Source organism: Astyanax mexicanus, chromosome 21, assembly GCF_023375975.1.
Source record: "Astyanax mexicanus isolate ESR-SI-001 chromosome 21, AstMex3_surface, whole genome shotgun sequence".
Classification (NCBI taxonomy): domain Eukaryota; kingdom Metazoa; phylum Chordata; class Actinopteri; order Characiformes; family Acestrorhamphidae; genus Astyanax; species Astyanax mexicanus.
In genome coordinates this window covers 30,942,193-30,967,849 of record NC_064428.1, presented here as the reverse complement: position 1 = coordinate 30,967,849, position 25,657 = coordinate 30,942,193, and the positions used below count along the sequence as shown (strand labels likewise).

At 37.2% G+C, this 25,657-nt stretch overlaps 1 protein-coding gene across 1 annotated transcript; it reads right to left on the bottom strand.

Annotated features, from left to right (window-relative positions):
- Positions 1-7,411: 7,411 nt before the first annotated feature.
- Positions 7,412-24,967, bottom strand: tm9sf2 (transmembrane 9 superfamily member 2). The gene is made up of 17 exons (XM_007246655.4): positions 24,648-24,967; positions 21,125-21,192; positions 19,660-19,753; positions 18,736-18,863; positions 18,456-18,585; positions 17,475-17,599; positions 17,034-17,145; positions 16,464-16,543; positions 15,200-15,308; positions 14,696-14,828; positions 14,309-14,428; positions 13,576-13,633; positions 12,820-12,979; positions 11,579-11,730; positions 11,326-11,437; positions 10,315-10,486; positions 7,412-8,549 (listed from the first exon to the last, which is right to left on the bottom strand). The coding sequence occupies exons 1-17, from the start codon at positions 24,804-24,806 to the stop codon at positions 8,482-8,484; spliced, it is 1,980 nt and encodes a 659-aa protein (XP_007246717.2). The 5' UTR covers positions 24,807-24,967; the 3' UTR covers positions 7,412-8,481.
- Positions 24,968-25,657: the final 690 nt, after the last annotated feature.

The window sequence follows — 25,657 nt, the reverse complement described above, 5'->3', positions numbered from 1 at the left end:
AAGTAGGAAGGTTCTATGAAAAGTACCCTCTGTATAAAAATGTAAATATTAGTTTTTCTATTATTTATCTTTGTTTTAGCACTTATTGAAGATGATGTATTAAGCTGTGTGTGTTCTATAATTAAACTCAGAGTATTGTTTTAGGGGTGTCGTGCTGTAAGTGACGCAGAGCTGATCTGTGTTCAGACACTAAAGACCCCTCCCACTGTGTAGAATACAGGCCAGGCCTATTGAAGGAAGTAGTAAAACTTCTTTTTTTCTCTTTTCTGAAAGAAAAGACACACAAAAGAGTGACTGAAGCTGCCATCTGGAAGGGATAAACAAACAACACACACACACACACACACACACACACACACACACACTTTTCAGACATGTTGTCACAGTAGTGAGTCACAGTAGAAGTGTATTAAAGGGAAAGGGCTTTCGCTCTGACGGATCAGTTGGGGTCTGAACAATGTGAGATCATTAGTGTTTAGCGGAGTGAACGGCTTCTAATCCCAGCGCCTCTTCAGATGCTGCAGTGTGTGTGTGTGTGTGTGTGCGTGTGTGTGTTTTTATTATATATTTTTTTTTACATAAACGCTAACCAATAAAAAGGTCCTGATATTATTTGCTTAATTCTATAGTTACATATAAACTGACATGTCAAACGTCATGGGAAAGTAGTATATAAATTGATCATGCAGTGTTATCTCAGGGGTAAGTTGTGAGGTGTTATCTTGTTGTGGATCATTCCTCTATCAACAGAGAATACATTTTAATCATAGAGGATTAATATTGAAGTGGTCATTTTATGGCATCAATCTACACTTAAATAGTAATAATTAAGAGAATAATAGAATAATAATGAAGAATTGCAAACATTTAGGGAATTTCAGAAATGAAAAACCAAATGAATTCAGATCAATCTGGAACCTTTTTAAACCATTGCTAAACAAAGAGACTCCAAGTGGTCAAGCGGACTACATCGCTGTCACTATGATCGGGAGATTGCTGTTTCGAATTCCGGTCATGCAGCTTGGTATCAGCTGCCAGAGCCCTGAGGGAGCACAATTGGTCTTGCTCTCTCCGGGTGGGTACAGTAGATGGGGCTCTCTCCCCTCATCACTCCTAGGGTGATGTGGATCAGCACAAGGCATCCGTGAGCTGATGTATCAGAACCGAGTCGCTACGCTTTCCTCCGAGCGTTAGTGCTGTGATGCTACTCTGTAACGCTGCATCAGCAGCAGTTCAAAAAGAGGCGGAGTCTGACTTCACATGTATCGGAGGAGGCATGTGCTAGTCTTCACCCTCCTGGTGTTGGGGGGAGTCCTAATGAGTGGGTTGGGTAATTGGCTGTGTAAATTAGGGAGAAAATGGGCTAAACCTTTATATAAATAGAAAAATATTGCTAAGCGTTTTTTTTTTACGTTTTTGTTAGCTGGAAGGCCCCACAGTTTAAACCAAACCATCAGGTTCAAGAAACTGTCTATAGGCCTCTAAGATTAGATTGTGACAAGTCTTAGATCAGGGCAATGTCATTAAAACTCATCTGACTCAGGAGGGACAGGACAGGGTTATGAAGGTAAACCAGGAAAAAACCAAACACTAGTTCTAAAAAAGCTGAAAAAGTTCTGCACAAAGAATGGAAAAACCTGTTGTCTAGTATAAAGCACACCGTAAATCAGGTCTTTACAACGGAGTGGCAAGATGAAAGCCACTGTTGAGTTAAAGGCATATGGCTGCCTGCTTTGAGCCCACCAACATGTGGAAAAAAGATTCTCAGGCTTGATGAGAGCAGTATTTGATCTCAAGCACTAAGAAAAAAATACAGACACTACACAAACTCTAGCTAATCCCACCCTGACTGTAAAACATGGTGGTGGAAGCATAAGGGAGGTTGAAGCAAACCTCCTCTAGAGCGTACCCATAAGCCATATCTGGACGTGATTAGTTTTTTCTCAGGGGGACGTCTGTTAAGAAGTATTTTACACTTCTACTCAGTGATAGAACTCTTGCATTCGGACTGCAATTAAAAAAACAAAAAAAAACAAGAGAACCAGTGAGTTTTTTGGCTTCACGATCAGTAGTCCGTTTTCATGCACTGTTGTTTTGCCGTATGCACAAAGTGTAATTATGGTGTGTGGCAGTGGACAAATAGCTATTTTATTAAATGTGAGGTGATGAAACTCAGAGATGTGGATCCGGACAGGACTAAAACTACAGGAGGACCAATTACAGGAGTTCAGCCAAAGAAAGTAGGTAATTCAGCCTGTAATTTTCTCAGAGGACGTCTAAGAAAAACACATACATGGTCGTTCCGGATGAGAATAAAATCACAGAGGACTCCCCCATAAAAGAGAAAATTACCCCAGAACCCTGATAAAACTAATTCAGTCCGGATAGGGCTATACTCAGCCTGAGGCAACAGTTTATCTTCCAACAAGACAACACTCAGAAGCAACAATCTAGATCGATGCTGGAGTGGATTCACGGTAAGTGTTAGACTGTTCTTGAGTGGCCCAGTCAAAGCCCAGACTTAAACCTCACTGATCATCAGGCTTACTGGAGCAGTTTCCCAGACAGCGATTAAACCTGACTTTAGATTAAACTGAAAATGGCACCATCTATTGGCAGCCTGTAGAAATGATCACCAATGATTACCGATCCTTCAGTCACACTGCATCAAGAACCATCATTCAACAATAGCTGATAGAAATTCAATCCGTCCAGCAGGCTCAGGGTGCATCAGCATCAGCACAAGCTACTGCGTGCAAGGCATCACGAAATCTAAAGGTTACCAAACCTTTTGGTTTACCAAAGATTTTGGGTTACAATATAGAGTTGGGTTTGTGTCTAAAGGTCATGGGTCTTCCGGCATGACAATGACCCCAAACATACTTCAAAAAGCATCCAGAGATGGATAGAAAACAATTACCTAAGAGTTCTGAAGTGCGCAACAATCAGTCCAGATCTAAAACTTAAAATCGCTGTTGGATGAAGAGACCCTACAAATATGGGAGACCTGAAGCAGTTTGCAGAGGAAGAGTTGTCTAAAATTCCAGTTTAGAAGTGTAAGAAGGTTGTTGGTGGTTATATTTCAGTTATATTTAAAGCAGCACTAGGTAGGATTTTCTTGATTTTTGATCTTTTTAAAGAAGTGAAATTACAGCTTGAAACTCACTGCAGCGCTGCATTGAGGTGTAATAGGAGGAATAGCGGTGCTCTCGTGTCTGTGCCGGAGCTCCTCTGAGCTCAAACCAGACTCATGCTTGCGAGAACTGCGACCTGCTTTCCGACCTTTAGTTCTAACAGTTCTACAAGGACTACTGGTTCATTCTTTACAAACTAACATACAGACACTCTGGCAGAAGCTGAAAAGAGACCGAATTTTTCTGTGAAAGCCAGAAAACGAGAAAGAGAGACTAATCCGCCTGAAACATTTATTACACTCTGCAACTGTAGGGGGAGCCCACGAGCACAAAATCTCAACCCTACCTAGTGGAGCTTTAAGCCAAATGGTGTGCAACTAAATTTTAAGTTCCAATATTTTTTGTACACACATGTAAAAGTTAAGCTAATCAGTCAAAACATCAAATATTTTGGGTTTATACTGTTTGCAATAAAATAAAATCAAAGTAAATGTAAGAAACACTACATTCATAACGTTGTTCCGCACTTTTTTTGCTTTCCGATTGTAAGACAACCATGATCCAAGACTATTCAACTATTTGTGTGGAGAACATTTCCAAAAGCATTTCTGAACCATAGGAATTTTCAAAAACAAGCAAACAAACAAACAAACACATGACAAATAACGACTGTTACACATATAATGGGTGTCACAAGCCTGTTAGAAGTGCGCCTACGCGTTCAGAGTGTGAGTTGACACCCTGTTTGGATGACCCACTTCTGCGGAACATCCCGCTGTTCTTCGTGCTTCCAGTACAGACAACCTGCACGCAACACACGCAGCAGCACAGCAGGCCCAGAGCCGTGTGCTCATCTTCACTGCCTGCTTTTAGCATGTTTGGGTGTTTATTCATTCATTTCTTTCTTTATTTAGCTTTTTGGCCCAGATTTATATGTATATGTATATATATAAATATATAAAACACGTTTAAAGTCCACGTTGTATTCACTTTACATGTATTTGCTAATGTATTAAATACGCTAAACCATTGAGTTCTGAAGTGTAGTGATTAATGATGAAATGCTCAGCCTGAACACTTCCCATGAGCCTCGGCATGCCATACTCAGCAGGGAGTGGCCAATCAGGGAAATGTCAGCCAATAGGATGTGACGCCTTGGCCTTCAGTGCAAGTTATATTTATATATACAGCTCTGGAAAAAAATAAGAGATCACTTAAAAATGATAAATTTGGAATATACTCCCTGGAATATAATCAAGAGGAAGGTGGATGGTCACAAGCCATCAAACCAAACTGAACTGCTTACATTTTTTGCACCAAGAGTATCGGTATAAAGTTATCCAAAAGCAGTGTGTAAGACTGGAGGAGAACATGATGCCAAGATGCATGAAAACTGTGATTAAAAACCAGAGTTATTCCGCCAAATATTGATTTCTGAACTCTTAAAACTTTATGAATATGAACTTGTTTTCTTTACATTATTTGAGGTCTGAAAGCTCTGCATCTTTTTTGTTATTTCAGGCATTTCTCATTTTCTGCAAATAAATGCTCTAATATTTTTATTTGGAAATTTGGGAAACACATTGTCCGTAGTTTATAGAATAAAACAACAATGTTAATTTTACTCAAAAATAAACCTATAAATAGCAAAATCAGAGAAACTGATTCAGAAACTGAAGTGGCCTCTTAATTTTTACAGAGCTGTATATATAAATGCCATCCAATCAAAATATGAACACCCATCATCAGTTCTTGAAGTTATAACATATAGGTGAAGTAGCAGTCCTGTTTTTCTCTATCTGTTTATTATTATCCTCCCTTCATCCTGTTCTTCAATACTAAGGACCCTACAGTGGACCAGAGACTACTGGCTGTAGAAACTTTTGACTGGGATTCAAGATAGCTTGTTTAAGTCAATTGAGTGTATTGTTTTCATGTGATCAGTAGAAGGGACAGGCTGTGTCCCCATATAAGTTCAAAGGGTTAACATTTTTTTTTTTATTAAATATCATGGTGCTAAAATCTATATAAAAAAACAAACAAACTAAAAAACTAAAACTAATATATATATATATATATATATATATATACACTGCTCAAAAAAATAAAGGGAACACTCAAATAACACAATATAACTCCAAGTAAATCAAACTTCTGTGAAATTAAACTGTCCACTTAGGAAGCAACACTGATTGACAATCAATTTCACCTGCTGTTGTGCAAATGGAATAGACAACAGGTGGAAATTATTGGCAATTAGCAAGACACACTCAATAAAGGAGTGGTTCTGCAGGTGGGGACCACAGACCACTTCTCAGAACCTATGCTGTCTGGCTGATGTTTTGGTCAGTTTTGAATGTTGGTGGTGCTTTCACACTCGTGGTAGCATGAGACGGACTCTACAACCCACACAAGTGGCTCAGGTAGTGCAGCTCATCCAGGATGGCACATCAATGCGAGCTGTGGCAAGAAGGTTTGCTGTGTCTGTCAGCGTAGTGTCCAGAGGCTGGAGGCACTACCAGGGGACAGGCCAGTACACCAGGAGACGTGGAGGAGGCCGTAGGAGGGCAACAACCCAGCAGCAGGACCGCTACCTCCGCCTTTGTGCAAGAAGGAACAGGAGGAGCACTGCCAGAGCCCTGCAAAATGACCTCCAGCAGGCCACAAATGTGCATGTGTCTGCACAAACGGTTAGAAACCGACTCCATGAGGATGGTATGAGGGCCCGACGTCCACAGATGGGGGTTGTGCTCACAGCCCAACACCGTGCAGGACGCTTGGCATTTGCCAGAGAACACCAGGATTGGCAAATTCGCCACTGGCGCCTTGTGCTCTTCACAGATGAAAGCAGGTTCACACTGAGCACATGACAGACGTGACAGAGTCTGGAGACGCCGTGGAGAGCGGTCTGCTGCCTGCAACATCCTTCAGCATGACCGGTTTGGCAGTGGGTCAGTAATGGTGTGGGGTGGCATTTCTTTGGAGGGCCGCACAGCCCTCCATGTGCTCACCAGAGGTAGCCTGACTGCCATTAGGTACCGAGATGAGATCCTCAGACCCCTTGTGAGACCATATGCTGGTGCGGTTGGCCCTGGGTTCCTCCTAATGCAGGACAATGCTAGACCTCATGTGGCTGGAGTGTGTCAGCAGTTCCTGCAAGATGAAGGCATTGAAGCTATGGACTGGCCCGCCCGTTCCCCAGACCTGAATCCGATTGAGCACATCTGGGACATCATGTCTCGCTCCATCCACCAACGTCACGTTGCACCACAGACTGTCCAGGAGTTGGTGGATGCTTTAGTCCAGGTCTGGGAGGAGATCCCTCAGGAGACCATCCGCCACCTCATCAGGAGCATGCCCAGGCGTTGTAGGGAGGTCATACAGGCACGTGGAGGCCACACACAATACTGAGCCTCATTTTGACTTGTTTTAAGGACATTACATTAAAGTTGGATCAGCCTGTAGTGTGTTTTTTCACTTTAATTTTGTGTGTGGCTCCAAATACAGGCCTCCATTGGTTAATAAATTTGATTTCCATTGATGATTTTTGTGTGATTTTGTTGTCAGCACATTCAACTTTGTACAGAACAAAGTATTCAATGAGAATATTTCATTCATTCAGATCTAGGATGTGTTATTTGAGTGTTCCCTTTATTTTTTTGAGCAGTGTATATACATACATACATATATATATATATATATATATATACATACACACACACACACACACATATATATATATATATATATATATATTAGTGTATATATATATTCTTCCCACGATGGCAACTAAAAAACAGAAAAACAAAAACCTACAGATTTTTTAATGGAAATCAATTTTCTATTACCAATCTGAAACAACTTAGATTCAAATTCTATATTATAAAAAAATGATACAAATTAAAATACATCGTTTTATATAGCAAATTTCGATGTACTATATCAGTAAGGGGAAAACATACATTTTTGCCTGTAAATAAATTAAGAGAATGCGAAAAAAATTAAAAAGTGAGATTTTATTTTGGACAGGGAAATACTTTTATTTCTAACATTCATCTCCACCCTCCCGCCCCTCCCCCCACCTCGCAATCTCATTATTCTTAAATCGGTAAAAGAAAAATCCATGTCATTGTAAATCAAACCATTATAACTTATACTTGTGTATGCTTACATAGTGTGCATATATACAAGGCCCGAAAAAAGAAACAGAAACAAAAAAACAAGCAAAACGATCAATCAATCCAAGTACGGATTGAATTCCACACACGGATGGACTTCATGTTAAGATGAAGGGAACATAAGCGACTGCTGGGTCCATATGGAGAAAGTGTTTAGGGTCAGTTTCTCAGATCCAGAATGTCTATTTTACTGTATACAATAGGATATGAAAGGCAAAAACTGACCCTAGATCAGATTAGATTAGATCTTTATACATACGTGCCCAGTTTTCCAGAGCTAGCAGCAGCTGGATAGCAACTACCATTTATTCAATGTTCGCCATGTCAGCAGTATTATTAAGGTGGTAAAAATTTCCACCCTAAAATTTGACCTCATTTAATGGCGAGGCACAAGAACAGTGTTGAAGAGGCGTAAACGAATAGCAAGACAGGACAAACTAAAATTAAAACGAAAGTAGCGAGTGTTAAATAAAAGAAAGGTAGCCCTCCCCGGTTAATAATAACGCGCACACACAAATTACCGAAAAATTACCGATAGCATGAAGAGAAAACGAAACAACCCCCCGCTTCAAATAAACAAACAACTCACAGCCTTTTTTCTGTTCTATGCTGCTTTTTTGGACATTTTTCAGCAAAAAATTACGAAAAAAAGAGAGATAAAGAAGAAGATATTTACAAGATCATACTTCTAACACCGCAACAGTTCAACAATGTACGTCAGCTACCTATATCTGTAGTTGATGTGCTTCAACATTAGCAAAAAATCATATTTACAAATTTCAATTTGAAATTTAAATCTCGCGAATGCTCGAGATAATGGTGACGCAATGGTGGCTGTGTGTGCGCTTTGTTGCAACATGTTGCCATTAATATTATTATTATTATAATTATAATATATGAGTGCTGTTCTTATAAGCATGTGTGCAAAATAAAAAATAAAATAAAAAAAACACACACAAAAAAAAAAAAATCAAAAACACACATTTTTGTTTTTCTTTTTACACACGCGCACACACCAACGGAAGCTGAAGATTTGAAGAACCTAGTTTCGAGTCGTTAGTTTGCCAGGGCATCAGGACGTCTTTTACAACAGCGCTCTTTTCCCTCCCCCAAGGGAAGCCCTTTGGGTGGAGGAGAGTCCAGTCTAGGCTGTGATTGGTTGAGATTGGTCAGTCCACCTTCACCACGCTGTAGATTTTCGTGACGAACCAGAAACAGGCGAAGAATCCGATCGTACCTGTGAAGAGGAAAGAAATGTATAGAAAAATAAATATGAGTTTAAACCTTAAAGCAGCAGTCCGTGTTATTGTTTTGTTTCCCAACAAAAAGGAGTGGAGAAAGGATAAATTATTGTGTTTAATGGTACCAGTGTGCTACAACAATCATCCCTGCTAAGCCTAATATATTAATTCTAAAATCTAAATCCTCTAAAAGAGGATCCGGCTCAGTTTTACTTTAGAAGGGGAAACTCAGAGCTCAGTAGCTCATTCACTCATAGTAAAACCAAAGAAACGAAAGAGTGGGAAGCTAAAGCTCTAAATGGGAAGCTTTTTAATTTAAGTAGGACAAAATTAGGACTGATTGTGTATTAGTAATAAGAAAAAGCAAAAAGCACACATTAAAATTAATTTTACAAACTTTAGATTCCTGTATTTTACCAATTCTTTTAAAGAATTGGTAAAGATTATATTCCAAATCAGTTTGGAAAATTTCTATTGGTACATTTATCATGAAGTTGTGGTATAATGCATTAATCTGGAACAACTAGCAGATTAAAATTATGTATTAAAAAATGGGCAAAATTAAAATACACTGATTTATATAGATAATCTATATGTACTAGATCAGTAATTACAATTCTGTCCACTAGATGGCGCTTAAGAGACATATGTAACAATATTCACTTTTTTTTGTCTCTAGATAAATTAGATTATTTAGAAAATATAGATTATTTTTTAACATTTATTCTGGTGTGAAATGGATTTGGATTGTAGTAAAACATGATAATGAGTACAAACATTTGATGAATATCTATTTCCCTATCCTGCTTAATCATTTACGCTAGTCAGTTGATTTAGTGAGACTTAGTGAGAACCGGAGAACTACGTGAAGGTACAGTGTGTATAAACAGTGTTTTTAATAAACTATCTGTGCATTTTCAAAGTTCTGAGTGCTTCATTTAAATATTAGAGCCCTCTGAATTCTACCAAAAAAGTGTGTAGCTACTTTGAGCATGTTAATGGTGCAAAAACAAAACTTTTTTTCAAGACTTTTCAATTGATATTCATGCCAAATTGCAGTAAAACACTTCGGTTTCTGAATCAGCTTCTCTGATTTTGCTATTTATAGGTTTAAGTTTGAGTAAAATGAACATTGTTTTATTTTATAAATTACGAACAACATTCCTCTCAAATTCCAAATAAAAATATTGTTTTCAGTAAAGCATGTATTTGCAAAAAAATAGAAATGGTTGAAATAACAAAAAAGAGTCTTCAGAGCTCAAACAATCCAAAGAAAACAAGTTCATATTCATAAAGTTTTAAGTGTTCAGAAATCAATATTTGGTGGAATAACCCTGGTTTTTAATCACAGTTTTCACGCATCTTGGCATCATGTTCTCCTCCACCAGTCTTACACACTGCTTTTGGATAACTTTATGCTGTACACTCCTGGAGCAAAAATTCAAGCAGTTCAGTTTGGTTTGATGGCTTGTGATCATCCATCTTTCTCTTGATTATATTCTAGAAGTTTTTAATTTGGTAAAATCAAAGAAACTCATCAAAGATCAAAGAGTGAGATCATAACCAAGCTAATGAAAGTGACGTGAACACCAAAATGGGTTCAATCCTGTTTGGTAAACCATTTTCAGCACATACCTTATTTTAATGCAATTTTTTTATCTTTTGTTTTAATGCATTTTAATCTACTGTATATAAAGCACTATAAATCACTTACTAAATGCTCCAATCTACACATATGTAAAGGGAACTAACTGTACGTACCTGTGAAGAGGAAGAAGATGAGGGCCATGATCATGGTGTAGCCGAAGTAGAGGATTGTGCTGGCCAGGCCAGTGATCTGTAGCTTGGAGAAGAAGTAGTGTATTGCATAAACCAGGAAATAAGCTGCCGTGAAGCCGCTGGTGAGGAACGAACGCCACTGCCAGTGATAATCCTGATAAACACAGCAAAATATAGACATACATGTTATACAGATGTAAAACAAAAACGTAAAAAAAGAGCAAATAGGCATTTCAAATAATTAATAACCATATTACCAAACAAAATGTCAGGGTTCAAGTTAAGATACTTAAAATTCTTTAATTTTCCCAAAAATCGACAGTGTGCCTTATAATCCGGTGCACCTTATGTATGAATTCTACCCGTCAGGTTATAAGGATAAGTAAAGCCAATCCAATGAAGTACAGCGTTATAAAGGAGTTTCAGTGAAGTTTCTCCAGCACCAAGGGTGGAGCAGCATTAGCATTGCCACAGCAACAGCTGTTATTTTGTATGTCAGTCAAACAGCCGCATGTCTAGTTCACACTACGTGATTTAAGTCCAGTTGTTTGGTGATTGTTTTGTCCCTACAGCCAGTTGAGTAGAGTGAAAGGTACCATTACCTGACAACTGAAAAAGTTGTACAGTGTAAACCAGGCATTAATGTGTCAAAGGAGAGAGGTCTCGACTAAAACTGGGTATTTTTAATCACAATTCAGAGCAGAACTAATGGCAAGCGTGATTAGCTGTTAAATATCAGGTGTTCGATATGCTAGAAGTGGGCCAATCAGTGCCCTTTTGGGTCAGTATTGCCATCTAGAGGTTAGATAAGGAACTGTAGGATCCTGTGCACTTTTTTTTGGAATTCTACAAAATATAAAATCATACGTGCAAATGTGTTTTGGCCAAAAAAAAACAAAAATGTTGATAAATAGCTACATAGTGCTTCATGTACTGTAATTCCCTTATACTTCCAGCGTGTAGTTGTATATGTTCACGTATGTGTATTCTAACCTCAGCACACAGGTGGAAGTAGCAGAGCAGGATTGTGGCTTCTGAGCAGGTGATGACCAGGATGATAAAGACCAGGAACAGGAATCCAAACATGTAGTACATTTGATGGGACCTGATCAGAAAAACATTAAATTATTCAACAGCAGTCATCACATGCTATGAGTACCACTGTGCACAGTATGTTTAACCTATGTCTTTTCAGGAACCAAACTCAGCAAGAATTTTACTCCTCCACACTAAAGACAACACCCACCAGATGCTGTTGAGGATGAAGAACAGCTGGATGAAGATGCATCCAAAAGGCAGGATCCCACCCATCACTATTCCAGGGAGGGGTTTAGTGTAGAAGGACTGTTCAGGAATCTGTCGAGGAATCTGATTGGTGCGCACTGGGTGCTCAATGCCCTGAATAATGCACAAACAGCAAAGGTTATATATCTGTGCTGTCCAGCTCTTCTCAGATTTCATACACATTTATAAGTTATAATAAAGGAATACATAATAAACTCTCTTTTAATACACTTGAATAATTTATACAAGAACAATGAATAAACAGACATCCCAAAATACATTTGTCCATACAGTTTAAATACATCACCAATCAAATGTTTGGATACACCTTGCCATTCAATGTTTTTCCTCATTTCTTTACTTAATTTATTTTCTACATTAAATTAGTAGATTAATAATAAAGAACTAAAGACAATTAGGGGACACATATGGAATTAAAAAAAGTGATTTGTCTCCACAATCTCCTGATGTAAACCTGATTAACTGAGATGGTGGTTTGAGATGAGCTGGAGCTTCACAGCGTAAAGGAAAGGCAGCAACTATTGTTCAGCACCTCCAGAAACTCCTTCCTTCAAGACGCTGAGAAAACTGTTCCAGGTGAGATTAAAATACCAAGAGTGTGCAGATCTGTCCTCAAAGATAAATGTGCTACTATATAAAACATATTCTGGTTTAACACTTTTTGTTTACAGAATAATGCTGCATGTGTTCCTTCATGTGAGCTTTAATATAGTCTACAATATAAAATTTACAATGTAAAAAAAATAATTATAATAATAAAAAAAAAACACATGGAATGAGAAGAGGTGTGTTCAAACTTTGATACTTTACTGACTTACATGTAATTTGCAAACCAGATTAAACCTGTTGTGATGTTTTTTGTTTGATAGTGAGACAAATAAATAAAAGCCTAAAGTAGTTCATGAGCCAATAGCTGTACTTATAAGGATTGTTGGATAAGCAGTGAGTGCACAGCTACCCCTGTTGGACACAACTGTAACAGATTTACTGTGTTAAAATTGCACTGAACAACTGAAAACATGATAATAATATAAAAAATATATATTAAAAGAAAATAATCAAGGACGCAGACTAAGTTTAATTTACAAAATGATGGAACTGTGTGGTGTGATTATTTTGACTGGGGTTCAGGTAAAGATTTATTATGTTTTTGGTCAAATTTAGTCTTAAAAGCATACTCACAACTTTCTTAAAGCCAAAATAAGCCCCGATGAAAGTGAGAGGGACGGAGATGCAGAACCACAGAGCCAAGATGGCCACCAGCGTGCCAAAGGGCATGGCGGCCGACGAGCCCTCGCCCCACAGGATCAGATTCATCAAAAAGAAATCAGCGAATACAACTCTAAAAGAGGAAAAATACATTATATTACACATTTATTTGACATCTGCAACAGATCAGAAAACGAAAAGCTAAAGATCTTGGAATCTCTTATGTACTGTTATTATATGAGTTTCTTTGACTTTACCAAATTGATAGTTATCCAAAAGCAGTGTGTAAGACTGGTGGAGGAGAACATGATGCCAACATGCATGAAAACTGTGATTAAAAACCAGGGTTATTCCACCAAATATTAATTTCTGAACTTAAAACTTTATGAGTATGAACTTGTTTTCTTTGCGTTATTATTTGAGGTCTGAAAGCTCTGCATCTTTTTTGTTATTTCAGTCATTTCTCATTTTCTGCAAATAAGTGCTCTAAATGACAATATTTTTATTTGGAATTTGGGAGAAATTTTGTCTGTAGTTTATAGAATAAAACAGCAATGTTCATTTTTCTCAAACATAAACCTATAAATAGCTAAATCAGAGAAACTGATTCAGAAACTGAAGTGGTCTCTTATATGGCTATATATAAGGACACAAACAATATCAATCTCTCTGTCTGCTGCTCTTGGGGAAATAGAAAGCAGCTGACAGTCACACACTGGCTGTACTCACCCAGGACAGAGGAATGCAGTGAGCAGGACATTGGTCTTCCACTTCTCCCCACCAAATGCTGTGCAAAGAGAAATCACAAAAACGAAAATATATTCAGATAAATGATTGATTAAGTTTACTACATTCTTTACCGATATATCAATAGAAACATTAAACACAAAAAATAAAATATAAAAAAACAAGAGCTGGATGTGAATACATACAGATTTATCTCCTGAAAACTGTTTATTTGGGTGAGTAAAGCACTTCCGTTTATTTACAGTATGGTTAGATTTCCACTGTTTTGTCTAAGGGTGAGTTTTCAGTGAATTTTTCTTCAGCACTAAGGCTGGATGCAGCAGCATTAGCATTGGCCGCTAACCACAGCTAATAACGCAAGACTGAGGAAGCCTGAGTGCACTATGGGACACTGTGGCATGGCCTAAGCTTTCAATCTTAACTATATACTTTAAGTAGTTTTGAAATCAGTACTTTTACTTGAACACACAGAAGCTTGAGTTGATGATACAGAACTTCTACCTGAATAAATAATGTGAATATTTTCACACCTTTGGTTCTATCACAGAGAACCTGTTCACACAGAAACCTGCACGTGTGTGTGTGTGTGTGTGTGTGTGTGTGTGTGACAAAGTGGGGCCTCTTTCTGACACTGATCAGGCCTAATGAGCTGCAGACAGCCCTAACAGAAGTGATGGTCGGGGGTCAGAGGTCGCAATCCCAGTGGTTTACTCACACTTATAGAAGCGGGCTGCGACGTAACCAGCTGGAGTACCGAGAAGAACCCACAGCACCACGGCACACGTCATCAGAGCTCCACGATTCGCCGGGGAGAGAAAACCCAGACAAGCAAAAACTGCAGAAAGTACAGAGTGAGAGAGCAACAGGTTATTGTACTGCTACTGAATGTTATCTTATTCGCAAACTCTACTAATTAACTGCTTCACGTCACAGAGCAAACACAGCCACACAGCAGCAACTCGCAAATCCGGGTCACATGACTTAAATACAGCAAACAGAGCCAGTCGTTTATAGGAACCCACTACAGGAAATTACGTCCTGTATAAACAGTATACAGTAGATTTAGGTTATGAGTGTACACACAGAATGTTAACACACTCACAGAGGGTGACAAAGGTCATGATGAAGATCTGTGTGCCAGAGCCGAGGAACACTGACAGCAGCATGCCTTTACGAGGTGGCCGGAACACGTCACCGTGAACCAGCTTCCAGCCAAACTCCTCCTGAGCGTCCTCCTGAAAAACACACGCACACACAGGAGACAATAGAGTCATTATGAAGAAAGTACAATACAGTAATATACAGTGTATTAGTTTACAGGGTGTACGATATGGCCTTGAGTGTGTTATGGATGTGTGTTACTACTAATCATTTGGTAGACCAGCCCCCTTTTTACAGACCAAGCTTCAGTCTCAGACTGCCTTCATTAAGTTTAGTTTTAGCAATATGTTGGAATAAGGTTTAAAAAACGGATTTCTGTAGAAAATAAAAAAATGACAGTATAAGCAAAGTGAAAACTAGCTGTTAAAAGATAGGAAATGGGTGGGCCTTTTTTGTTTTGTCATGTTGGTATGCATTTCAAAGTGCTGCAAAGAGCTAAACTCACCACTGAATCCATCTGGTTGTAGCGTGCAATGTCTTTGTGCAGCGTCCTCAGCATGATCATGGCAACCATACCAGACAGGAAGAGCACAATCACCAAGGAGTTCATAATACTGCAATAAAACACATCATGAATTAAACAGAGAAAAACAGGAACAAAACCAAAGAACATATACATGCTGTCGTGTCAGAAATATCGGATTTACAAGATGTGAGCACATGAACACCACCACATACTCAGAAAGTCCTATTGTTAGATAAGCCCAGGGTCGTGTCAGTAACATGAGGTTATGGCAGCTGCCAGTATATTAAAATGTTAAAGTCTCGTATTATTCATGGTTCTAATTGGATCAAAACATCACTCAAATAATGTGTTTCTTATTCGCTTTATTCTCTTGGAGTAGGGCAAAATAAACCTCTTGTTTTTTAAGATAATAAACTAAAAGTAAAAATAAATAGATTTTTTTTTAATGCCGTCTATTTCCACCCAACCAAAAAACACTCAAACACGTGTCAAGTCATAATTACAACTTCAAAAGCTCAAAAAAAAGAGCTTTAAGAGAGCTTGAAGGCAGCAACAGTACCAAGTTTGAACACACCCTACATTCAGCATTTTTTTTTAAATCTCTGCACTGTAGATTAATACAAGATTAATACTAACGAACAAAAATATGGAATTATTATTTTTTTTAAATGTTAAACAAACCAGAATGTTTTATATTTAAGATTCTTTAAAGTAGCACCTCTTGTTTGGTGACAGCTTTTTTCAGCTGTGCTGAACTTATCAATAGTTAATTACTTGAATTTCTTGTCTCTGTGTTTAAGAGCATCAGTTGTAAAGCTGTGAAGAGGTTGAATAGCTCTATTTGAGTAATGTTCTAATCCATACTATAGCAAGAACTACTCAACGAAGTAAAGAAAAAAAAGAACTTTAAGAAATGAAGGTCAGTCAATTTAAAACTGCAGTCGCAAAGACCAACAAAAACATTAGGATGATGAAATTGGCTCTCATCAGGACCCCCCAGGAAAGTTTCCTCTGTTGCCCAGCATAAGTTAATCAGAGTTACCAGCCTCAGAAACCATCACAATGCTTTAGAGAGTTTTGGTTTGTTTAACACTTAAGTTCCTACATGATTCCATATGTGCTCCTTTATAGTCTGTTTGACTTCAGTTTTCATTTACAATGTATGAAAAACCATTGAATGAAAAGGTGTGTCTAAACTTTTGACTGGTAATGTATTTTATGAATGCATCATCAGTGGTTTTACCTAAACCACTGGATGTTGGTGTGAGGCATGGACTCCAGGATATAATCCCAACGGGAGGCCCATCGAATTTTCTGTTCCTCCTGCAAAAATCACATTAAAACCATTAATACAAATATTAACACAACAGTATTAGTAAATGTGTAAAGAACAAAAAAAAATTAAAGGGAAATTAGTTTAGTCTCAAAAAGTATAATCTATATTCTGAAGTGCAAAGCTAATCTATCTAGCAGTCAAAAGATATATTTTGCTTGTTAGCTATATAAGCCTTTTAGCATTACTTCAAATTGAAATGATAGATTCCAAACATGCTTAAGGAATGTTTTTTAAGAATATTATTTATGAATAAAAGGATAAAAGATCTATTAGCCTTTAAGCTAAATGCCACCTTCCAAATGCCAATATGTCTTGACTGAATGACTACAGTGGTAAGATGTAATAATCACAGTATTTGATTTTAAAATGAATACAGGTCCAACAAAACTAATACCAGACTATAAATACACAAAAAAAATAAAAAACAGGATGAGAGATGGAAATAATATATACAATAAAAGAAAGAGAATAACTCACCACAAACTGTACAGAGTAGGTGTAAGGGATTTTAATTTCTCCTTTATATTTGTTGCTGAGGCTCATGGGAGGCCCTTGGCAGTCTGGAGCCTCTGGCTTAGCCTGCTTATAGCTATTAAAGAGAACAGAATATAATATTTAATTTTTATTTTTCTCTCATTACAATCATTACGCTTACAAGAGTAGAATATGAATCGGATAAGAAATGTGCTGTATAACGCTCAAACATGATACCATAATACTAGAATAGTAGAATGGGAATAAACACTTATTGGGACACAACTAACATAAACTAACACGGACATAAACACAACTTATGAACGTAAATAAATATATATATATATATATATATATACTGGCTAAACAACACTTGAGCCTTTTTATTTATTTAAATTTACACAGTAGAACTTTTGCTAAATGTGGCATTAACAGTTCACGCACCTCTTGGGCTCCATCTTTGCTGCGACCAGCCGAGCTCCTGCAGCCTCATGCTCAACCACGTGGTAGTAGATGGTGATGTCCACATGGTTAAAGATGTAGAAGGTGTCCTTGTCGTTGAAATCAGACTGTATGGAAGACAAATATACTTAATAAACTGTGGCAACAATGAGAAACAATTAAAAAGTTTCTTTGATTATACCCAATTAAAAACATCTGGAATATAATCAAGAGGAAGATGGATGATCACAAGCCGTCAAACCAAGCTGAACTGCTTAAATTTGTGCACCAGGAGTGGCATAAAGTTATCCAAAAGCAGTGTGTAAGACTGGTGGAGGAGAACATGATGCCAAGATGCATGAAAACTGTGATTAAAAACCAGGGTTATTCCAACAAATATTGATTTCTGATCTCTTAAAACTTTATGAATATAATCTTGTTTTCTTTGCATTATTTGAGGTCTGAAAGCTCCAATTTCTAATTTTCTGCAAATAAATGGCACTATTTTTATTTGAAATTTGGGAGAAATGTTGTCTGTAGTTTATAGAATAAAACAACAATGTTCATTTTACTCAAACCTATAAAGAGCAAAATCAGAGAAACTGATTCAGAAATTGAAGTGGTCTCTTATTTTTTCCAGAGCTGTATATGTACTAATATACACTTTATTTATTTATTTTTTTGTTAGAGTGGAAATATAAACATAAAGCTCCTTTATCATTTTCTGCTGGGTCTCTCCCACACTCCCTGCTCTGCAGTGCTCTGATACACAGTGCCACTGGCTAATACTACAAATTGACTTACAATAAATAAGTCATTGTTTAGTATAAATTATTCAGTCTTTTCGCTCTTTCTATTCAAACTATTTTTGATTGCCAAATATCTGGTACAATCCTAGTTAAAATAGTTGCAGTTAAAGGCCATCTAAAAACAAAATGCCAGCAAATCATTTGGATAAACGAGAAAAGGTTTAATGGATCTCACATTGACGACGCACGCGTCTTTGGGCCGACCAGCTTCTGTGACGTAGCAGCCGATGGGGAATCCGGGGTTACAGAACTTCTGATTATCCTCCACATCATAACACCAGGTCACAGGCATGTTGTCCACGATCCTGGAGACAACAGACAGGCAGAAAAATATAAATCCTCTATAGGAAGTGAGAAGGTTTTGGCAGCCATCTAGTGGTGAAGCAGAGAGCTTACATAACCACTTCACATGACTGCAGGGTAAAATACACATTCAACCTTAAAAAAGAACTTACCAGTGGTGCTGGTAGTTCAGGAGCATGCCCTTCTTGAGGAAGTCCAGGTTTGCTTTATCTTCCGCCTTCTCAGTGTTGTACGCCCTGGTACACACATGCTTACACTCCTCCTTATTCTTAAAAGAAAACTATAACAGGCAAAGAAAACAGGATTAAAATACAATAAACTCATTATTTAACAATTGCACAATTGCAGAGAGGCTAAAAGTCTTTCAGCCCTATCCAAATACAAAGATAAATTTGTGCATTATTTAGGATTCTATTTTCAGACATTTACAGTACAATTAGTTACAATGTATTTTTAAAGAAGCTAGAGGTAAAAAAAATAATAAGTTTAATAAGTTAAAAGTTATTCAATTTTCCTTTTCAGTTTTTTTTTAGACTTAAAACTGAAAGGAAGGGGGGAAAGGAAGAGGCTGAAAAAAACTGTAAACTGTAAAAAAAGGATGAGAAAATGTCGAGTGTAAAAAAGAAAATCTGCAACAGGCTAAAAAAACTTGATTAAAATACAATTAACACATTATTTAACAACTTCTAAAGACCAAAGAGATGTTTTTAACGCTATTTATATAGTATTTAAGATATACTTTTATTTTTTTGTTGTTTTACTATATGGAATATTTACAGTGCAGTCATTTCAAATGAAATGAATTACAAACCTAATCAACCAAGAAATCAGGTATAATTTCTTTTTTTTTGTTAAACATGAAAACTTGGTAACCTTTTAGCTCAGCTAACATTACTATCCTAGCCATGTAGAGCTTGTATCTTTTAGACCATTTGTGAGGAATGGTTAACTTAGTAAACTGATACCAAGCCTGATTTATTTTTCTAATGTACGGTGTCAGTGCTGCCACTGCTGCTGAAACAGTCCTAGAGGAAACAAACACTGTAGATGTCAATGTGCTCTGGGTTATGAGGTACCTTATATGGAGAAGGCTCAATTCGCTCTCCAAAAAGCACCTGGCCCAAGTTTTCTGACGGCCGCTTCTCAGTCTCGACCGTACAGAAATCGAACCTGGATCAGAAAAAAAGATGTTTTAAAACGTTTGGGAAAAAATTAGACCACTTAAAAATCCCTCAGCCTGAGGAAGTCAAATAAATATACTGGACATTATACAAATTAAGTTAAATCATTAGTAAATTGCCTTGAAAATCTAGAACTACATTCAAATGCTTTTGGCCTTATAAGAAATTGTATGATAAATCATGGTCTGCATTTTAGCTATACATTTAAGGTGTCCAACTTTTTGTCAAAATACCAGTTTAGCTATACCGGTAAAGACGACATATTACCCAATGTCTTCTTAAGTGTAAAAGTACAAAAGACAACCTGCACACACCCTCTCCACTTAGTCCTTTCCTTACAACTCCTTTGCTTTAAAAGCATGTGAGGCAGCAGAAGACACCTATTCTTCTAAGCTCAGGTCTGTCGGGAAGCTCTGGAAGAACCTGCTGCACAGCTCCTTTTAAATGCGCAAACCTGTGGCGTTACACAATGACTGCTTCTGATAAAGGAGAGATATATAACTGCCTATTTTGATTCCATCACAGGAGGGTGTAAGCGAATGAAGTGAAGCAAATTACAACCAACCTTTTACGTGCTTGTAAGTGCTTGTAAATGCTCAGGAGGAGTTTAAGTCGCTTTTTAATTGTAACCCAGAAGTTGTTTGCTAAATTCATACTCCCATACTTTTATACTCTCATACTTTCTTGTGCAGGGATTAAGCCTAATCGTAGACTATATATATATATTTTTGTTTTTTTCTAATGGGAAATGTCTGTTCAAAATGTTCAAGACTAGGCTTAATGCCTGTTCAGTTAACTTCCCCATAATATGGACACCGAACACTTTTGCACTTAGTTTAAACATGTATATAAATGATACAGTGCCACCTATAAAGAAGTGATTTTTGTATTTTTTTACACCATTTTGAGCATTTTTGGTTACATCCATAGAGGTGATCAACATATAAAGCGTATTCACATATACAAAAGAAACGGTCAGGTAAAGCTTCTATGTTCAATTCAGGAATGAGAAGTTAACTTAGTAGAGGGACATTTGTTCTGTCAAACCTGTGAAGAACTATTTTATGTAGCAGTGAGTAAAAACTCAATTAAATGTTGAAATTAAATGTAAAGGAAATGTGCTTGTGCATCCCTTTACACAGTGCTGTTTTTTGTACAATAAAATAATGAAATATAAAAGAATAAAATAAGATAAATATAAGAATAAACTGAGAAATAATAATAATAATAATAATAATAAGTCCTAATTCAGTTATGATTTTAATTATTTTTTTCTCATTTTTGAGAGTATTTTGCCCATTTTGCTTTTCTCTGTTAAAAAAATACAATTAAATTAAAAAGTTTTGTCACTTGTACTCACGCTGTGTATTCATAAGGCAGAACAGACTCCACTGAATCCAGCCTGTTCACAAACAGCTCGATTTTGTCCTGTGAATGAAAGAGTAACAGGAAGACGACGTGTTAGAGGAATTATAACGTAGACAGATAATAAACTCTCAATGACAATGAGAACAAGGCTGTGACCGAGGTTTAATGACGGCATAACAATAAGCACTGATAAGCTAGTGACATATTTAAACAGGGAAAACATACAGTAAACATACAGCCAAAAGTTACCAGTAAGTTAAAAACATCACTATAAAAGCTCTGCATTGTGGATTAATAATGAAATCAATCATCCAAACTATAACGAAAAACAGGGAATTGCTTAGCAAAATCTGTTTATTTTTAATAGCACCTCTTGCTAAGATGAAAATTTTAAATGTTTTGGCATTTTCTCAGTCAGTGACAGTCACTTGGTATGACTTTCAGTTAAAAGCTGGAAATGAATTATTTAATGTGTTTTAAGATCATCAGTTTTAAAGTTGTGAAGAGGTGGAGTTTGTATCCATATTATGATAAGAACTACTCAACTAAGTAAAGAAAAAAAAAACATATTTTAGGAAATAAAGGTCAGTCAATCCAAAAACACAGAAAATCTAAAAAAAAATCCTAAAATACTACTAAAAAGTATCCTAAAATGCAGTTGTTAAGGCCATCAAAAATCTTGCAATGATGAAACTCATCCCCGAGTAGGATGGGTTCCTCGGACTGAGTCTTGGTTCCTTCCAAGGTTTCTTCCTCTTAAAGGGAGTTTTTCCTTGCCACTGTGTCACCATAAAATTGGCATCTCTGTGGTGCTGCTCATAAGAGGCGTGGACCTGTTTTTCCTGTAAAGCGGCTTTGTGACAACCTTTGTTGTAAAAAGCGCTATATAAATAAAATTGAATTGAATTGAATTGAAACTGGCTCTCATCAGCACCACGTCAGGAAAGGAAGGCCAAGAGTTTTCTTCTCTTGCACAGTATAACTTCTTCAGAGTTACCAGTCTCAGAAAACAGCACCCCAGACAAAAGCACCTAAATGCTCCATTTTGGCTTGTTTAACACTTTTAACACTATATGTCTATATGTATATTTTTTGTCTAGATGACTTTTCAGTGAATGAGAAAATGTGTCGAAACGTTTGATTGGTACTGCACACAGGCAAACATTCATTTAAAACTGAAGACTGAAGTTAAAGCACACTATGTACTTATGTAAATAAGATATGTACTTTTACGAAGCCGCAGAATGCAAAACATGAACCGATGAAAAGAGATTTAATTAGGTTTAATTGTTATACTTGGTTGTATTTGGTAATCATTTACTCAATTAGACATATTTTAAAATTATCTTGGTATTTGGTATGCTCTGCAGCACAAATAGCACAATAGGTCATAAAAGCCATTACATATTCAGTAATTAGTCATACCAAGCAATTAGTCATTTATTACATGTATAACTACATGTACTGACAGATTTATACCTTACATCCACACAGATACACAGGTACAATTTAAAAGAATCTACTTTTGCTCATGTTACACTATACGCTATTCTCTGTGTTTATTTAACTATATTCTGTTGATTGAGCTGGTGGCCAGCTTTGGTGTTTCTCACACTTTTAAACCACTCAATTCTGAGCTCTATGATGATAAATTTACACCAAGGAGACCCAAAAATAGAAAAAAAAAAGATACACACTTCATATTTCTGACCTGATAAATTTAGAGGCTCCACTTCTATAAGAAACTATGAACTTAGCCAGTCACACTAATGAACTACATTACATTAAAACATATGACCATGTCAGGACCCTAATCGTTTTTGACGACCTCAATATTGCCCACTGTTTTTACTTAGCGAAGGGAGACCAACTGAATTAAGTGTATTTACAATATACTGTATTTATTTTTTTTATCATCTGAGGAATAACATGTCTGAAAATGTCAATAATATTACAACTAAAAAAAAACTGTCTTTGCCTGATATCACAGAACTTCCTATAAAGTGGGTTTACATTATGAGTTTACATTATGTGCACAGCATCATTTCAACATCACCATTACCCTCCCATTCTGAAAGGGCAACCAAGGCAAATTAAAATCAAACGTCATGCTACAACTTCCTTTATACAAAACAGCAATTTCCCCAGTATTACTCTTTTTACTCCAAGCTTCAACAGGGTGAATGATTAATAATTGACTTCTAGTCCAATATACAGTACCAGTCAAAAGTTTGGACACACATTCTCATTCAAGATTTCCCTTCAATTCTCAAAATTAATATTAAAGATATGAAAACAATTAAGCGACATATATGAAATTGTGTAGTAAACAGAAAAAAAAGTTTTTGTCTTTCTCAATCTCCTGACCTAAACCCAACCTAAAGTTGTGTAAGAAGACAAGGAAACAATTCCAAGAAAATCCCAAGTGTGTGCAGGTCTGTCCTCAAAGCTAACTGTGGCTACTTAGAATATTACACTTTTTGTCAATTCTATACTTCTGCACCTTTGTAACTAAAGCGTTTAGCTTTGGTTGTTGGGCCTTGTGCCCTCCAAATAATTTGCAGCTTATCTTAACTTGTAAAGGCCAACCAATAAAAAAAAAGTGCTTCAGGTTTAAACCTATATTTATTTTTTTCAACATATGAGATTTCAGGTTTTTTTAAGTTTTTGTAATTCCTACACTTTTGGACCTTTGTGGATTCATCTTATACTTTTGGGATAACTTACCATTTAGAAAAGAAAAGTTTGGGCAGATATTTATTTTAAATGTCAAATATGTTTTAAAACATAGCGTTTATTTTGTTGATACATTGTACATAGAAATACATTGGTATTTCCACGTAAATTAAATTAGTTAGTTAGCTTACTCAGTTAGCAAATCTAGCTTAAATCATTCAGCTTTAGTTTTGAGCCTTGTGTCCTCCAAAGTGTTTCAGGCCTTGAGAGTTGATATTAAGACTGTATCTAAAGGCATGGCTTGTGGTCCTAAAACTTGAGAACTCGTCCTGGTGTCTAACTACTTTAGTTATCAGCTTATCTTGTGAAGGCCCACCAGCCTGAAAACAAACAGCGCTCTATCTTAGCCGTTGGTTAGCTAACTGGCTTTAGCTTACATAGCTAATGCTAATGTTAAGTGAGACCAGCTCAAGTTACACCGGTCGGCACTGACAAGCATATATTTGGGCTTTTATGGGGTTTTAAACATCGTAAACACTGGGAAAGTTATATTTGATAATTTATATATGTTTTAAAATATGTCAAAGCTTTAAAATGACAGTTTAAAACTACGCAACGTAGCGTTAGCTTACCTAGCTAACTATTACTAACCTGAGCTAGCTAGTTAGCTTTCTAAGCTAGCTGACTGCCTAGCGCTAGCCGGTGGCTAACAGGCGCTGCTTTATACGTTTATTTAGTGTTTAAATAGCCACACAAACAAGGTAATGACTATGACCATTTAAGTACATATTTCTTCCATTAAAAGTCTATGTATAATGCTGTAAATCCCGTTTATTTACCTGGCATTCCCGCCCGCTGTCGTCTCCCTCCGCAGGCTTCTCACAGAAGCTGACAGGCGCCAGACCCGGAAGGTAGAAGCCCGCCGCCCCCCGCAACAGCAGCGCCGAGCCCAGAAACAGGCCGAAAAACAGGCCGGAGACGCGCAGAAACGCGAACATCGTGTCTCAGTCGACGAGACGAAGCTTCCCCCAGGATTTACCCAGCTTTTACACGCGGCGAGAGGCGAGCTGTGGCTGTCAGAGGCGGATCATCTGTTGGAGACCGAGCAGGACGCAGCCGCTCCGCTTCCTCGGACACGTCACCCGTTACACGGCGGCCGGAGGGAGGGAGGGAGGGATCGGGGAGGGAGGGATTGTGGGGCGGTGGGGGAACTTCCAGAAAGAGCATACTCTGCATACTTCACTTTAAAAGTCTTTAAAGAGCCACTAAACTCTGAACCATGTTTTTTCATTAATAGCTTAAATGTGTTCCTCTAAAGTAATGCAACAATCCAGTCCTGTTCAAATTTTTATAAACATTTCCAAAACTTTTAAAAACATTTATATATGGCTCCGAATTCATGTAGGTTGCCATCAGCTGCCAGAGTCATGAGAGAGCACAATCGGACTTGCTCTTTCCCGAAATCATTCCAAAGTGCTAGGTCTATCAGCACAGGGCGTCTGTGAGTTTAAAGTTACAGTTTAACAGTTACAGTTTAAAGTTTTAAGTGGCTCTCATCTAGGGTGCTGTTAACTTTTAGTGGTTTCTGGGGCGTTTAACTTAAGGTGGTGGTCCTGATGAGGGCCAGTTTCACCAGTTTAACATTTTTAAAGGTATTTTTAATTGCACTTGATTGATTAACCTTCATTTTCTTAGTATATATTCCTTTACGTACCAGACAAACCAAGTCTCCCTGAAGCTGCGGGAGTCTCCCGCATTTCGGTAGAGGCTCCCTGATGCCCGCGAGTCACATATAATCTCCTGGGGCCAGTTGTTCAAAAAATGTAATCCGGATCAAAATTATCCAGAT